At 36.7% G+C, this 17,912-nt stretch overlaps 2 protein-coding genes across 2 annotated transcripts; both read right to left on the bottom strand.

Annotated features, from left to right (window-relative positions):
* Positions 1-2,066: 2,066 nt before the first annotated feature.
* Positions 2,067-3,779, bottom strand: LOC115952141. The gene is made up of 4 exons (XM_031069219.1): positions 3,433-3,779; positions 3,038-3,348; positions 2,454-2,704; positions 2,067-2,336 (listed from the first exon to the last, which is right to left on the bottom strand). The coding sequence occupies exons 1-4, from the start codon at positions 3,777-3,779 to the stop codon at positions 2,067-2,069; spliced, it is 1,179 nt and encodes a 392-aa protein (XP_030925079.1).
* Positions 3,780-10,003: 6,224 nt separating this feature from the next.
* LOC115954001 (pentatricopeptide repeat-containing protein At3g53700, chloroplastic-like) lies at positions 10,004-12,949 on the bottom strand. Its single transcript, XM_031071852.1, has one exon. The coding sequence runs from the start codon at positions 12,845-12,847 to the stop codon at positions 10,535-10,537; it is 2,313 nt and encodes a 770-aa protein (XP_030927712.1). The 5' UTR covers positions 12,848-12,949; the 3' UTR covers positions 10,004-10,534.
* Positions 12,950-17,912: the final 4,963 nt, after the last annotated feature.

Below are 17,912 nucleotides of genomic sequence, written 5' to 3'. Positions count from 1 at the left end.
TTTAAGAACCATTTTCTCTCCATATTTTCCTCACATTTTCCAACTTTCCCCTTTTCTACCCAACCAAATAGACCACTAATTTTTTTTTTTTTTTTAAAGAGTTTCAACTTATGAAACCTACTCTTAATGATAACTCTTTATCATCATATCAAGACACCAATCGGCTTTGGTGTAGGTAGGAATTGAACCTTGATCTCTTATTCAACCATAAAAAACTTTACCAATTGAGCTAATTGAAACTCATAGACCATTAATATTTTAAGTAAACCACGATGCTTATCTGAGATAAAAGATGCATCAAGATGAGGTAGTTTTGAAGACAATTTAAATGACATATGTTACAACAATAAAAGGACATTACTCACAATAATATGCATCCTTATTTTTGGATCTAAATTCTATATAAAATTAGTCACTGATTCATAAAATACATGTGAACATTAATCAAAATAACAAATGAAAAGGTAAAATTAGATAACTTGTAGAAATTAACCTACCTGATTACAATTTGATTATAAAAGATCACACCTAATTCAATTAGAGAAGATCAAACATGATTTAATATAGTGATTTTAATTCATTTAAACTAGCATAATTTAGCATTATTTGTAACTCTAAAAACCAAATTAGAAATACATTTTAGAATGATGGCGTTTAAAATTTTGGATTTTTAAATTAGTTAATATTGCAATGTTTGGAAAAAGTTTACAAAAGTTTTGAAATAAAAGAAAAATTAAGGTACAGTTCCTTTATACCTTAAATTTACCTATATATAAAACGTTTCTACCATATAAGAAACATATATTTATAGTATTACACAAAAGCATAGTAAATCCAAATTGAGTTTGTTTATATTTTATAATTTTAGATGCATGAATTTGTATATAAACATAATTGATACAAATTTGAATGATACTTGGTATGAAATTGGAGCTCACATTCTACCAAAAAAGAAATTTAAGCGCACTTAAAATCAAAAGACATTTGGCATCAAATTATAGTCAATTTAAAAAACACTTGGTACAAAATTGGGATGCAATTAGAATCTAATTTGGATTATATACATGTAAAATTAAATATTTATATAAGAAAATAAAAATTGGGAAATCACTTTATTATTGACAAAAAAAAAATGCATTTGCGACCTTTCACTAAAAGTTTCAATATAATAAAAAAAATGCAATTTTTTAGAAAAATATAATTATGTCATATGCATTCTACTAGACTAATGCAAGTATATGGAGAGAATTATGCAATAATCTACTCAACTTAAAAAGGGTGCAGAGAACACCCCCTCCCCCCGGGGGGGCGGCGGTACAAAAGAAAGAGAGAAAATGATGCCATACTTAGAAGCATTCAATTTGATTACTCTTGCAATGTGCTCTTACAAGTTTTCCGATTGTGGCCACTTTTATTACAACGAGAACAACATGTTGATTTCTTGAACTTGATTTGCGATATTTGCTTCAATTGTGACTCACTTTGCCCTTTATGTGAAAACCCAAGTTGTGGTCCTTTGCTATCGATAGGCTGAAGTTCAAGCTGCAAATTATCCCTTAAAATAGGCATATTATGGGTTGAAAAATCATGCATTACCTCTGTGTATAAAGTCTGTTGAGTGTTTCTATGATACCACTTCTCAACAAACTCGTACACATCACGATTTGCATGTAGACAAGGGATGCCTATCATTTGCCATTCAAGGCATGTGCAATCCATTCTTGACAAGTCCACCTCAAACTTATAGCTTTGCAGTTCAAACTCAGACACTTGGTTGCCCACTAGACTCTGTGCTTTAGACATATTCTCTCTTATTTTTTGTTCAATTTGGTAGCCGACTGGACTTTTCCAAGTCATAACATCCCTTTGCCTACCAAGTAGCAAATTCGACAACTTACATTGATGTGCTTTTATAAATTCTAAAATTGGCTTTTGACACTCTTTCCACATCCATAAATAAAACACATCTGTTTCATCAACATTCAACTTGTCCCATTACTTTTCTTTTAAATTGTGCATTAGCCCAATGCTCTGGGTGATTGGCCATAACCTATTCATACATTTCCTTACAATACCGATGCTGGGTAACTAAGACCTTTTTCATATTCTGCTTCTAATCTTGCAAAAGCAATATCATCCAAAAGTTGAAGTGCAGTTTGCTCCCAATTGGATTGCAATTGGAAGTAAGAGCTGAAACTTTGCTTTAGGCGATGATAACAGCAAGAATGAGTTTCAAAACCAAATACCTCATTGAGCCTATTTAGCAAGCTTTGATTTCTATCCGATATTATGGCAATCTCACGCTTACCGACGATCAACTTAAGTTTCTCAAAGAACTATGACCAATCAACATCATTGTCTGTAGCAACTATCCAATAAGCTACTGGATATGTTCCATCATTTGCATCTAGTGCAATCACAGAGCATAAAGTGCCTTTGAATGGTATACTTACATGATAGTCATCTATAAATAGTAGCGGCCTACATCCAAGTTGAAATCCTCGAATTGAACAACCATAAGCAACAAACAACTGCCTAAATTGATTATCTTCAATTGATGACCATGTAGCAATTGACCTTGGCATTACATCCATTATATGTTTGCACATCGATGGTATTAACTTGTATGTAGCATTCCTCATTTCATGAATCAACTGTTCCTTTCTAGATGAGTGGAAATAAGTCAATGGTACAGAAAGGTCACCTAGGAAATCCATGCAAGTTTGTCTAGATACATGATCTGGACTTACTTTCATATTCTCTTTAATCATTTCTGCAACCAACCTAGTTTTCAACGAAGGCTTCAAATTGGTTTGACTTTGTACCAAGTGTTCATGCTTATCAATCAATGTATTTACTCTAATTAAGTTAGTGTTTCTCACGCCATAAGCTGTCACTTTCCATGGGCACCCATCAACTACACACCTCACAAGTATTTTTTTGGAAGTATTTCTTTTAAACTTATATTTAAAGCATTTTGCAACAGAATACTTATATAAAGCCAAACGAAAAGTAGCAGGACTTTAATATTGCTGACCTTCTCCAATTAGCTCTCTTTCCCACTCATTAAGCAAAAGTGGTGATTTCTCACCAATTGTGCACTGCATTGGCACTGGTTGAGCTCTATGAACGTAGTTATCATCAACATCAGTATGTTGCTCACCACCATGCTGGTCCGAAGTTAAATGGTTCTCTATGTCAGAGCACTCGACTAAATCTCTATTGGCATACTCAGCTTCATCATGTTGATCTTGGCTCTCAGTGTCGGAGGACCTGACTGGATCTCTATCAGCATACTCAACTTCAGCATCCTGATCTGACGTCAATGGGCTCTCTTTGTTAGATGACCTAAAAATAAAATATTTTTCCAAATTCAATTCAAATAGACAGAATTGACATACATGGAAAAATCAATACAACAAATTAATATACCTTTTGCTTATAAGTGCGGGATTTGCAGCTTCTGCTGCTTCAACCACATATACATATCTAGCACCCTCATTGAAATATAACAAGTTATTCAAGCCATTCCGGTCTTTGAGGGGCAACAGACATGATTTGTCAAATTTAATTGAGTATTGAAATAACTTTCCCATAGGAGTTATACAAAGTTGTTCACATATCTCACCAACAAATGTTTCATATGCGGTGCCTTGATCAATCACCAAGCCATCTACCAAACCACCTTTATATAAAATAGATTTATCTTTCTTCACCACTAGCTCTCCCCCAAAATGACAATAGCAAAATAAAGTCTTTTCCACTCTTTGCAACACCATGCTGTTCTGGTTAACATAAACATACTTAGTTGTGCTATTTATACGTTCACATGCATGTCAAAAACAACGAAATAATAGAATAACTTACATTATCACATTAGATTAGGAACTATGTTACTTCACAACCAAGACACCCTCAAAACAAGCATTATAGAAAACATGATAACCAATAAGAAAAGTAAGTTGAACAGTAAGACTTATGAGCCTTTTCCTTATAACTATTGAGAAGGATACAAGGACAAATGATCACATGAGGAGACTGAAGATGAGAATAGCAACATCACTAATTCCAATGCTGGCACTTCATATGTTTTCATAATGCCAATTCCAGTAGCTTGAGATTACTTTAATATTTATAAAGTTAGTTAATTTTGTATTGAAAAAATATGCACAACTAGCCAATGATCTCCAGCTTTTGCGGCACCTCCTCTAGTGTAAGGTGGAGAGTGAGGTCGTGACTTCAAGACCCGGCAACGTAATTTACCAATCATAATTAAACTAATCAAGCCAAAGATTACATAAATAAACTAATCACACACAAGGAAGTCAAGAACTCCTAATGATTTCAACAAAACATGTTAAAATTATATGGTTAAATGATTAAATTTATTATATCCTAATAGCTTAAACTTTTTGGACAATCGGAAATTTAGAATTCGATCCCCGTCTCCTCCACTCTACCTCCTATTTAAAATCCCACGTATTAAGCCTCACCTATTAAAAGGGAGTTTGAGCCCTACATGAGGGGGAGTGTTAAAAGGGAGTTTAAGCTTAAGCTTTTAAACAATCAGTAATTTAACAAAGTCCCCTCAAAAAATACAATTGACATTTGCAATGTGAAAAAATTATGGAATGCCACTACAAAATTGAAAAAACATACAAGTTTACCAACCAAACACCCAAAAAAAAAAAAATGTATGCTTTGTAATATTCACCTCTGAGATTAACTTTGTATTAGTAACAGTGTTAAGAACATATATCCAAAGCAATTTGTAGTAACAATGACACTAATTTGAAAGACTCTGCTTAAAGAGAGATGACGTAAAGCTTTCCTAGCATAACACCAATGTAAATTCGTAAATACCCATATCAAAAAATATCATTAAAAAAAACATCCTAAGACATGAATGGCGTTTTCAGCATTCATTCGAGGGTTTACCTGCTCAAAATCTGAAAGGAAATGTCAGGAGAACTATAATGGCAACTGTGTTGTAAAAAAAAAGTAACGTTGATTGGCGCTCGATGAGTTTTTTACTACTAGAAAGGAACAAATCTTGGGTTTAATCTAATCATAATTTTGTTGTATTTCGGCGTTCTGTGTGTTAGATGGTATTGGAAAAAAAATAGGTCAAAGGAAAACTATATACAAGTCAATGGAAAACTTATCGTTTGGGAGGAGGGAAAAGAATAAAATGGAATTTGTTTGAGAGTTTTAATGGATAGAACAGAGAGTCTATTATGTTGTTTAGAAGTTTAAGTGGGAGAGAACTCGGGAAATGGAATGAATAGGAGAGATTAAAGGAAACACGCATTCTTTTTTATTCCCTCAAAACCTCAAATTTTCACTAAAACTCCAAAAATACTCTTATATATATTTAGTCTTTTATTTTAAAACGGAAAAAACTTATGTATTCCCCTTTTTAGATTTTCCTCTTAAGATTCTGCCATGTGGCAACTTAACTAAAAAATACATTTTCATCCCATGAGAAAAAAACCACATGGTAGAATTTTAAGATGGAAACCTAAAGAATAGCACATAAGAGCATTCACATCAGTCTATGCATTTTACACATCTATTTTTACATTAAAAACCTACTTTTTCTATTTACATCTTCACTTTTACAAAATACCCACATCAGTTCATCTATTTTAACACCTCCTTTATTAAAATAATCAATATTCTCAATTTTTTTATTATTTCCTCAACAACCCGTGCGCGTCCTCTCATTTACCTGATAAAGCTCTCTCTCTCTCTCTCTCTCTCACTCTCTTTCTCTGAACCCGTTTTCTTTCTCATTTTTATCTGATAAAGATAAAGCTCTCTCTCTCTCTCTCTCTCTGTGAACCCAACCCATTTTTCTCCCATTTTTTCTGTTAAAGCTCTCTCTAGCTATCTCTCTCTCTCTCTGAACCCATTTTCTTTCTCATTTTTCTGATAAAGCTTTCTCTCTCTCTCTGTGAACCATTTTTCTTTCTCATTTTTTCTGTTACAGCTCTCTCTCTCTCTCTGAATCAACTCTCCCTCTCGGTCTATACCGATCCACAGCTCCGATCCACAACTCCCTAGCTCCGATTATCTTTATACTGATCTCCCTAGCTCCGATCCACAGCTCCGATCCATAGCTCCGATCCACAGCTCCGATCAGGCAAGCACCGATCTCCCTAGCTCCGATCCACAAGCATCGATCAGTTATTGTATCTTCCTAGCTCCGATCAGGCAAGACCCTTGCCCACGAGCTCCGATCAAGCGAGACCCACAAGCTCCGATCGTTCCGATAAGCACCGATCTGCCTCTTTTTTGTTTTTCCGTTTGGGTTTTTTTTTTTTTTTTAACAAGTATATCTCTGTGTTGGTTTAAGCATCGATCTATCTCTTTTTTGTTTTTCCGTTTGGGTTTGTTTGTTTTTCCGTTTGGGATTTATTTATTCATTTATTTTTAGCACCGATCTGTCTCTTTTTTTTTTTTTTTTTCCCGTTTGGGTTTGTTTGTTTTTCCGTTGAGATCGTTGTGCACGGAGAAGAGAGAGAAAAATTGGTGCGAACGGAAATTAATAAAAAACTAAATACACATGCTACAGTGCCCGTGTAAATTTACACGGGTACTGTAGCTCGTTGAAAATTTTAGATGATTATGCATGATTTTAGCTGAACTGATGTAGTGTGTTTTTTGCTTCAAAATGTGTAAAAACGGTCAAAATGTGTATTTTACACATTTATACACAATTATGCAATGACTGATGTGAATGCTCTAAGTACTGTACCTAAGTCTTACCCTTTTAAAATTAAGGTTTAATAGTAATATTGTGATTAATGATTCAATTTATTTTCCTTTATATAACTCCTAAATACAATTAACTTTCATTCCTTTATTTTAAAACTTCCAAACAAGGATTAATAATTCTATTTGATTCATTTATTTTCCATTACTTAAATACGTTTTATTTAATTCAATGTTATTCCATTCCTTTATGATTTATCCATTCTATTTGTTGATACCCTATTTTTTATGGTATGGGCCAGCAAATAAAGTCTCAAGCCCACTAAAGAAAAGCAGGGAAGAAAGGGCTTGAAAAACCTATTACTAGACCCACATCCTAACCAAGCTAGCAAAGTAACCAAAGAAAAGGGTTCGTTGCAAAATTGCAATATATATATATTAGGATGAGGAAATCAGTAGAGGCCTGGTTATCCACATCTGAGAGAGAGAGAGAGCAGCTCTCATTAAGAAGCCCGCTGGAAAAGCAAAAATAAGCCCAAAAGGTGGCCCAAACATGCTAAAGAAAATAAAAGGCCCACAAAAGGGCTTCTCCAGAATGATCCAAAGAATTGAAATAAGCCCAGTATGCCCCCAAACTCCTTATAAAAGTGAATTGGAGGCTCTGAGCACTTCCCAAACTCCTTATATAAGAGAATTGCAAGCTCTGAGCACTTCATGAAAAGGGGAAGGGAAAACAGAGAGACCTGCTGAAGCAGAAGGTAAGTAAAAACATTCCATAATTTCAGACATCGAGCAATGTGAAGAAAAGGATGAGTCCTGCTCCTTCGCATCCCAAACCCAAAAAGAGAGGGCTTACTACTAATTGAAGCTCGGGAGTTGTGGCTTGGTGGAGGGGAGAGAGTCTTTGGTTTTTGGTATTCTGTCGTGGTTCCTTCGCAAAAAATACCTGCTGGGAAGTGTTTTGATTGAATGGATGGAGAACATGGTGGACCATAAGTTGCATGGTTTAAAAAAATCTTAAGATTAAACCTTGGTTAAATAAGAAAACCAACTTCCATCAGTTACTCTCTAGGAATCCTCGTCTGAAAAGAAGTGTTGCTGTGATTTGAGAGTTTGCATGGAGATTAGTCTATTTACCAAATATAGAAAGAAATCAAAACCTCTTTTGTAATAAGAATTTCCAAAGAGGGAGGAAGAGAGTCAGCGGGAATGTCCCAAAATTTGTGTATAAATAGGAATAGAACTCAGCCACATGCGGGAACATCAACAAAAGGAGGAAAAGGCATTAGGAGAGCAGTAAACATATTAGAGAGAACAGACAAAAGAATAGTGGCAGAATAGGTTTTTAAGAGGGTAGTAGAGAAAACCCTTAGTAGAATATCTTGGCATGCACCACTAAAGTATTCCCTCTCTCCCAAAAAGACACTGCTCTTTGGGCTTCTTCTCCACAGCCAAGGTTGGCTCAAGTTCCAAAATCCATAGTTTTGTGTTGACTTTAAGCAATAAGACTATGAGAGTTGGAGCAAAGATCTGTCTTGGCTAAGTTCCATTCAGCAAATAAAACTCCTTTGTCTATATATATGCTACAAAATATAGTCATTAAACACTTACTAATATGTTGATTTTGCTATGAGCTAACAAATTACTAGGTTGTATTTTATTATTTGTTTGGAGTGTTTGTTTTGCAGCACTTTTGCTATCGACTGGTTCAGCGGAGCCAATTCTACAGGACATATCAAGCCCAATTCCAGCTAGGCCTATTCTGCAAAATGAACCAGGCTCAATTCTGAACCCCACAGGCCTTTGTTCAAGAAGTGTCCACAAATATCCTGACATGTGTATTTTGACAAAAAAAAATAGGCCCCTACACCATTGAATTTCATTCTAAAGTGTTAGTAAAACTTTTATTTTAGAGATTGTTTTATTTGAAAGAGATATTGCATGTATATGATACATGAGATACCACCTCGTTGTTACAAGAATTTGAAGAATTAAAGTTTTGATCACATGGTCTCTAAGAGCATCTTTAATAGGTTCTTTGATCCATGGATAATTTGATGATTGGGACATAAAGGATTTAAACCCTGACTTTTTATTGAAAATACTAGGAATTACAAGTTCATTTAGAATACCATTCTTAGATTCTTATGTCCTTCAAAGGATAAATTTTGAACAATAGAATTTTTCTATTCTTTGGAAACTTAGCATTTCACACGAGCCTAAAAGAAGGAAAATAGAAAAATGATAGTGGGGAAAATGGAATAGAGCAGGGGTGCCAATCTCTGATGCAACCGCAATTTTTGCGGGTAGTAAATACGGGATGAAGGGTATCTAACGTGCATGTTTAAAGATAACAGCCAAAGACAGAGGTCGGAGGTTGAGTATTCTATTCAAATTGTTTATTTTGATAAGTACATTCTGTTCAAATTTACTCAAACATGATGCTTGAAAGACTTTATTTTCGTCCTTTAAGATCAATATTATATAAAACAGAAACTTTTATTGACCAATTTACAGCTTATGGCTTTTGTCTTTGACCCATGACTCAAAACGGTGAGAGATGGAGAAAGTTGGTTCAGGGTTAAGGTAACTCTTTGCCATGTAGTTTAATCTCCTTCTTGATTACATGTGCTACTGTGTATGGACATGAATTGTACTGCGTACATTCCCAGGAGAATGTAAATCTTGAGTTGGTACAAATCTTTTTCTCCATTCTATTTTATTTGAGGTCTTTTATTTGAAGTCTTGCTCTCTTTTACTTTCCTAATTAATATGTCATTTTTTTTTATTTACTTTTACTAATGTTATTTTTGACATTCCTCAATATTTTTCCGTTCTCTCAACTAGGATCAACTTACTTTTTCTTACCGGTTCATTACTTGCTCTTTTTTTAACATGACCAAACTATCTCAAGCGGCTCTCCCTCATCTTTAGGCTACCCTTATCTTTAAGTGGATTCCCTTGTTTCAAATCCTATCTTTCCGTGTATTCCCACTAATCCATCATAATTTTCTCATTTCCACTGGACTCATTTTATGATACATGACTCAAAATAAAAGAAGAGCAGAGATTCAAAAATTCGACCATTCTTTGGCACTCAGCCAAAAGATTCCAAAATGGGTGCAAATCACACACACACACGAATATGTATTAAATTCGTGGAAGCTGACCAACAGAACAGCAAACGGTGATAAATATAAAACCAAACCCGTAAATAAGTAAATAACAAATTATGCATTGAAAAGAAGGGAGTAATGCCTAAGACATACTACATGCTACTCGATCAAGCTTGCTAAATTCGTTCTTTTTTAATATTTATGTCTAATTTACATATAAACATCCTCATGGGTATAACTGGAAGCTTGAACCTGTTGATAGGCAATGTTTTTGTACCAATCCACAAGTTGACCATACAGCCTGAATGCATTCATACATTATTACAAGAAATTCAGGGCCAGAAACAATGGTATTCATTCTGAAATGGTACACACACCAACTTAATACAACGACAATTTCTGATCTTTTTTTTCCTGCAAATGTTGACACTGAAGTTGCAAGAGGAAGTCTTTTTTCAGATGAATATGTAGGAGGGAATCTCCTCCATGAGGCCAACCAAAGAGAACCAACATTACTATTATATTGACTCAACCCCTTACAAGTCCAGCATGTCATCCTCTAAAATCCCTTTCATTATCTTCATTACCTTTGCACAGCATCACCTACTGGACTGAAGGTAATCCAAAATTTTCAAATTAGAAACCAGGAAACATGGCCTCTATCCTCCTACCAACTAGCACGTAGCATTTTAATTGCATCTTCACCTGTAAGCTTTTCTGGGATTTCGGCTATCTAAGATATCACCAAGAGTGGCCAAGGCATCTTGAAATTTACGGATTTTGAGAAACCCCCTTATCATGGAAACTTCACTGTCTGAGAAGCCTGCTTTCTCCATGACCATATCAACAAGTTTGATTAGGGTGTCCTCCATGGCTAAAGCGCAAAGTCCTTCAGCCAGCAAAATGAATGATGAAAATTGTGGAACAAATCCTTTCTCCATCATCTCAACCACAAAATCAACAGCTTCTCCAATTGGTCCTCCACCATTGCAAAGCCCACGAAAAACAATTTTATACGTAACAGCATCAGGAGGATCACCCTTCTCCATCATTTCTCTAAAAAGCATCATGCCTTCTTTTGCTCTCTTTCGCTTAAATAGTGCTTGAATTACAGGATTATAAGCCGGTGGACTCGGGACCATTCCTTTCATCTGAACAGTTCTGAGGAGCCTACTTGCAACCTCAATTCTACCTGCCCTGCACAAGCCCCCAATAAGAGTCCCATAAGTGACAATGTCTGGTTCACACCCATTTGAAGTCATACTTTGAACAATATCTGCTGCCTTCTTTATATCACCATCTCTGCAGAAGAATGTTAGCAGGGAATTGTATGTGAACTTGTCAGGTTTCAATCCTTCCATTATCATCTGATCCATAAGCTGAGAAGCCTCTTCCATCCTCCTGCTCTTACAAAGACCATCAATAAGGCTGTTGTAGGTCACTGAATTTCTTGAAACCCCTAGGAGTTCCATCTGATCAAAAATTTCCTCCGCATCCTCAATTCTCTTGTTTTTGCAAAACCCATCTATCAAAGTATTGTATATAAAAACATTCCGTGAGCAGCCACTTGACTCCATCTCTTTCAGCAAGCTCAAAGCTTTCTCAAGTTTCCCTCTAGAACAGAGGCTGTCAATCAAAATATTGTAAGTAAATTCATCAGGTTGACACCCTTTCTTCTTCATCTCCTCAAATAGCTCCATTGCCATTCTATGATTACTAGTCAAACAGAGTCCTTGAATCAGAGAATTAAACGTACAAACATCAGGTAAAATTCCCTTGTTTGTTAGAACACGAATAAGTTCAGTGGCCTCTGCAACTCGGTTCTCCTTACACAAGGTGCTAATTAGAGTGTTATAAGTGATAGTGTTAGGGGAACAATCCCTCAAAACCATCTGATTAAGAACTTCCTTTGCCTCTTCAACTTCGCCCATTTTACACAACCCAGAAATCAAAGAGTTGTACGTAAATATATCCGGATCAAACCCTTCCTGCAGCATTACATCCATAACCTCTAAAGCATGTTTGACATGTCCTGCCCGGCACAAACCATTAACCAAAGTGTTGAAAGTAAACTGATCGGGACGGAAGCCCTCATTTGACATCTCCTGAACAAAACTCAACGCTTCCTCAATCCTACCCTCTTTGCATAACCCATTAATCAAAACATTAACTGTCACACTGGTACATGGGCAACCAACTTCTACCATTTGTTCTCTAATTCTCAATGCACCACTAATATTACCTTCCTCAATATACCCTTGCATTAGCGTGGTGAACGTTTTCTCATCCGGTAACAAACCATAGTTTGGCATCTCTTCCATCATCAAAATGGCCGGCCTAATTTGATGAGCTTTACAAAGAGCCTTTATCAATACATTAAAAGTGGAAACATCTGGCTTAATTCCTCTACTAACCATACTCGAATGCATGGTTTCAACTAGTTTAAGCTTATTACCATCAACAAGAACATTCAACAAGAAGTTACAAAAATGCGTGTCAGGTTTTAAGCCAAACTCATTCTCCATCATTTCCACAACACCAACAATTTCATCATATAATTCAAACTCTGCATAGCTCATAATAAAAATCAAGAAAGTACCTGTACTAATCTCACACCCCGCGAGTTTCATTTCTTCCAAGACACTTCTCATCGATTCGAAAGACCCCACCTTTCCAAGCTTACGAAGAATCTCCTCGTATATGGCCGAACTGGGTGTGAAGCTGGACTGCTTCGAGGCCCATTCGAATATGCGAAGGGCTGAAGACTCGTCGGTTTGGCGGCGAAGGGTGTCAAGGAGTTGCTTTGGGGTGAAGTCTGAAGGGAGCTGAAAGAGAGTAGTGGGTGGAGTTGAATTGGAGAGTGGAGAAGGGGCTGTGACTTGGTCATGGTGTTGTGTGGAGGCGAAGGAGATGAAGGAGGTGGGTTTGTTAGAGAATGAGAGCGGTGGTGGGTGGTAGTTTATGGAATGTGGTAGAGACAAAGGATAGCATTTTAGACAGGAAGAGAAAGCCATTTGGGCAATTTCACAAACATGTAAGGTGCAGAGAGTTGAGTGGTAACTGGCGATGAGATGAGAGTAGACAGGAAATTGGCAGAGAGCAATGTGATAGAGTTTTGGGTTTGGCAGTTTTCGTAACGACCCACCGTTTTCATAGAGGAAATGCAGACTTATATTTTGTCGTTTATTATTATTATTTTTTTAAAAGAAGGATGCTATTATTATTTTGATAGATATGGTAATATATACTATTTTAACTTATCATATTCGTTCTATGGTAATTATTCTTTATCATCCGGCTAAAGCACCAATAAGTTTTAGTATAAGCGAGGTTCAAACCTTAAATTTGTTATTCAATAGGAAAAGACTTTACTAATTAAGTTAACTGAAACTCACACCTAGAGCTGTCCATGGGTCGGCCAAGTTGATTTTAGACCCAATTTGGACTCGACCCGTCGGCATCAGGTGGAAGGCAGAGGGACCTAAAACCAACCGCCAGCGTCAATCGATCGAGTTAGTTTCGGGTTTGGGTGGTGCTCGAGTCGGTTCGGTCGGTGGAGGAAGTCGCTGGAGCTTGCAAATGCCATCGGAATATGCAAAACAATCGCCAGAATCTGTAGAAACTCACTAGATCTGCATCGAAATTTGCACCAAAATCTCCGAAATCAGCTGGGATTTCGCTAGATCTAGCTAAATCTCACCAAACATGGTCAAGATGTAGCCGGAGCTCCTCGAATCTGAGCTTGATCCTGTCGGAGTTGGCCAGATTTGTATATAACATCAGTCGGGTCGGGTGGCTCGAGTTTTGGAGAAGAAAACCTACCACTTGACCCGCCGGCATCGGGTCTTGGGCGCAAAAACCCACCACCAACTAATGGGAGCGTCAGTTCGAGCTAAAATCGGGTGGGGATCGGGTGATTTGGTCGGTCCGATGGGTGTGGTTTGAGTCTGGACACCCTTACCCACACCAAAGATAAAGAATCCAATGTTGGCCTACCCGTAACAAAACCGTTAAGGAATGTCAACCTTTTGAGCCACACACAATCTTAAAGGTAATCAAATCTCTTGTAGTTGATTCTTTTTTTCCTCTTGACCCTACAAAACAAGCAAGCATCGTCAAACCATCAATCTTATTGTTTGGAAACCCATCCTATGGGTTTCTTCAAGCTTAACATTGATGGGTCTACCTGTGGAAACTCGAGTAGGGCTACTGCTAGCAGCCTCATTAGAAATTGCAAAGGAGAATGGATCGAGGTTTTTTCTTTCTTTCTTTCTTTTCTAGAAGTATTGGTCTCACCCACTCCATGGTGATAGAGCTTTGGGGAATTCGAGATGGACTTGCCCTTGAAAACAACCTCAATATCCATGAGCTACTTCTAAAGATAGATGTAAAATGTGTTATTAGCATGCTCCCATCATATAGCCCCATGACTGATGCCTCTTACCCTTGTAGTGCCCTAATTTTTTACTACAGGTCCCTAGTTCAACTTTTTGATAAAGCTTACATCCACTACGAAGGGGAATAGTGCACAGACCTTTTAGCGAAGGAAGGAAACAATTCTAATGATATTTTTGTAATGTACTATAATCCCTCTCCTTGTATTTTGTACCAGCTCTTAGCTTATGCTTGGGGTGTTATGTGATCTAGGTTGTAGTTGTACTAATTAACTTAGTTCTAATCTAATTTTCCTTTTCACCAAAAAAAAAAAAAAAAAAAAAAAAGCCAATGCTGCCACTAAACTAAAAAACTTTTGACATTGTTTTATAGTTTTGTGATTAGCTCAAAATAGAAATAAAAGACATCACCAATTTTAGAAAGAAAATGACAAAATAATTATTATCATATATTCATAAACGACTCATGTCTTTAGTACAATTATGATTGATAAGTTGGACATTAAACTTTAGTTTGGGAAATTTATTATGCCCTATCGATCAAATTCTCATAAATGTGATGTTTAGAAATTTGGATGTTTGGGAAAATAGTTACATATGTTTTGTTGATGGTAAGAATTGCTTTTTAGAAAGAAAAAATATATATATCTTCTTAAGAATCTTATTGCATATTGGGGAAAAGTAGCTTTGAAAACTAAGAAGAAACAACAACATCTAAGGTTGGGCGATTCGCCACAATAACAACGAGTGCTTTTTCTTTTCCTAGCCTCAACTTCTTTTTCATTTTCTTCTTCTTGTCAACCCTTTCCTTTATCAAAAATTTATAAAACAACTCCCTTTTCTCAAAAATCACAAACACAACCGATTGAATGGTCCCTCACAAAACCACCAAGTTTGACTAGGTCTAGGTGAATCACTTGCAGAAAGGGTTTAATTAAATACCGAATCGGCTACCCAATTGAAAACTATATTTCATAACTATGGGAAAAAGGAAAAATTTGGGATCAAGGACTATGGGCTTGCCACTATCTACATCATGTTTTTACTTTTGAGTGAGCCTTTTTTGGGGGGAAGAGAGGGAGGGGGGGGAGGGGGGGGGGTGGAGGAGGAGATATAGGGCTAAATTGTCAAGAGATTGCAACTAAATTACCAGCGATGTAACATAAGCTAGGGTAGTCCACTAGTCGGGTCGAATTAGGTTTGGGCTTAACCTGCATTTGACCCAACCTGATCGAGTAGAGCAGCCCTCAACTTGCCATTGATTGAGATGATGATCGAATCGGGCAAATCAGACCTCCAATGAGTGGAAGGCAGGTTAGTTGGAGTTAAAGATCTAGGAAATGATAAGAAAATGATAGGAAATCAGTGAGATTTTGCCAAATCTAATGAAAATCTAACCGGATTCAATAAAATTTTGCTAGATCTAGTAGAAAGTTCATCGGATTTGATGAGATTTCACTAGATCCAATCGAAATCTCATCAGATCTAGCTAAAATCTCACCGAATCTAGAAATTTTCGTTGAAAATTGCTTAGTAAGTTTGTCGATTTGGGTTTTTGGATTATAGGGGAGGAGAACCTAAACTGACCTATTGGAGTCAATTACTGGAGGAAAAGACCCGCCACTGACCATCGAAGTAGTCAGGTCAGCCAATGGTCAACTCGAATCCAGTCGGTTTCTTCAAGTAGGCTAGATAGCCTTAATATTGTAAGCAAAGAAACAGACCAAAAAAATTAAGAAAATGACTAAGGGCTTGTTTGGTTAAAAAAAATGGTCACTCATCACTCATCACTTAATATACCCAAATTTCCTAATTCCAGCCGTTTTGCACATATTTTCAACTTTTCATCACTTAAATTTTTTTACTTTTTGTGGGACCCATACCTAAGCAATGGTCAAAGACAGCTGTTAGCCTACCCACCAAACCCTCATCTCCCACAATTTTCTTCATTGCACATTTCATTTTGCCACCATCACAATCACAGTTTAACACAAAGACTCCATTCACAGTTTAACCAAAGAAGTATAAACAACAAAAACTCTCAACAATTTAACACCACCTAAAGCAGCTCATCACCCCAAATTCAAAGCTCCATTCATACTTATTTATGATACATCACGAACTTAAAAAAAAAAAAGGAAAAAAAAAAAAAAAAAGAGCTTCCAAATTAAAAAGGAGCTTCCAACGGAGCTGTTCCCAGCATCAACAATAGAGCTTCCAAATCGAATCGTTTCCAACAGAGATCCACCATTGCCGGCCAAATCGAAGAACGAGTACAATAGCAGCAATGAGGAGAATTAGTGCGTGGTGGAGCTTTTTGGCGTGTGGTCGAAGATCGACACCAATGATCTCTCAACTTGGGTCGGCGTGTGAGAGACCGGTGGGAGAAGAACAAAAAAGAAAGAACAAAAAGAACACTGAATCAAAGGAAAGCAAAAAGAACGTTGTGCGTGTCAGTGGTCGGTGAGTATGAGCTTTTTGTTTTGAAGAAGAACAAATAAAAAAGAAGAAGAAGAAGAAAAAAAAAAAAAAAGAGAGAGTGACTAGTGGGACGTGACAATGCACTGGCTTTTAGGGCCCACAATCTCACCTTATTTACGGTCATGCCACTGATTATCAGATTTTGAGTTCTGAAAATAGGTGAAACCTGTTTTCATTTTCCATAATTATGATCCGGTTTTTTGAGTAACTGAGTCATGAAAACTATAATTCAAAACTCATCCAAACAAATGCTCTTCCATGGAATCCACATAATTTGGATGATGGAAACAGAAAATTGAGTGATATAAATCAAAACTCATCCTATCTAAACAACTGCTAAATTGTTACCTTTTAGATATTTAAAAAAAATCAAAATTGTATTTTTTTTAATAAAAAAATTTGGACTGTGCGCCAAAAAATTAACGAAATTTTATTTTTAAACACCAAAAGTATACTTTACATCTATTCCCCTTCCCCATTTTGTCCTCTCCTTTTTCTTTTTCAAACTTCTTCCTCTCCACCCACGTCCCACCCCACATTGGCCTCTCAAGGACAACGATGCCATTCCCTGCCGACAACCCCCTTCACCACTTGCTCCCTAGCCCATAGGGCTAGATTGTGGATGAACTCATCATTAGGCCCCTCGTATCGCATCGCTGCCCGAACCATGTTCATCATCAGCACATGGTGGTCATTTTTTTTTTTTTTTTTTTTGGGAATGTGATGGTTTTTGGTATTTAAGCAAATAAGGAATGGGGATTGAAGTAGTATGGATCTCAATCGGCAGTGGGTCTGTGCCACTAGTGTGGGTCTTGTGTGGGATGGTTTGGGGTTTATGGAGGTGTTGGCTTTTAGTGAGGATGCCCAATGAGCATGAAATCTCTAGTTAGGTACAGCCGTATAGGCAGAGTATCTCTACTGGCAATCTGGCATCAAGTAGTGAGACACCTAAACTCAACTAATAACAATGTACAAAAGTAGGAAAAATAAAATGGACAAAAGCACATGAGAAAGAATAAAGGCAATATACGATGTATGGCATAGAGTAATGAACACTCATCAAAATTAGGCACATTGCCAAGCTTACATTAAAATATGTGGTGGGGGATGAGAGTCATATTTCCCTCTAGCATGATAACTGGCACCTAGAAGTTCTCTTCACCAAGTATGGGCATAGATTCATCTATGACTCGACTAGTTCTTT

The sequence above is a fragment of the Quercus lobata genome, chromosome 7 (genome assembly GCF_001633185.2).
Source record: "Quercus lobata isolate SW786 chromosome 7, ValleyOak3.0 Primary Assembly, whole genome shotgun sequence".
NCBI classification, from domain to species: domain Eukaryota; kingdom Viridiplantae; phylum Streptophyta; class Magnoliopsida; order Fagales; family Fagaceae; genus Quercus; species Quercus lobata.
The sequence above is the reverse complement of the archived record's forward strand: the minus strand, read 5'-3'. Positions and strand labels throughout refer to the sequence as shown.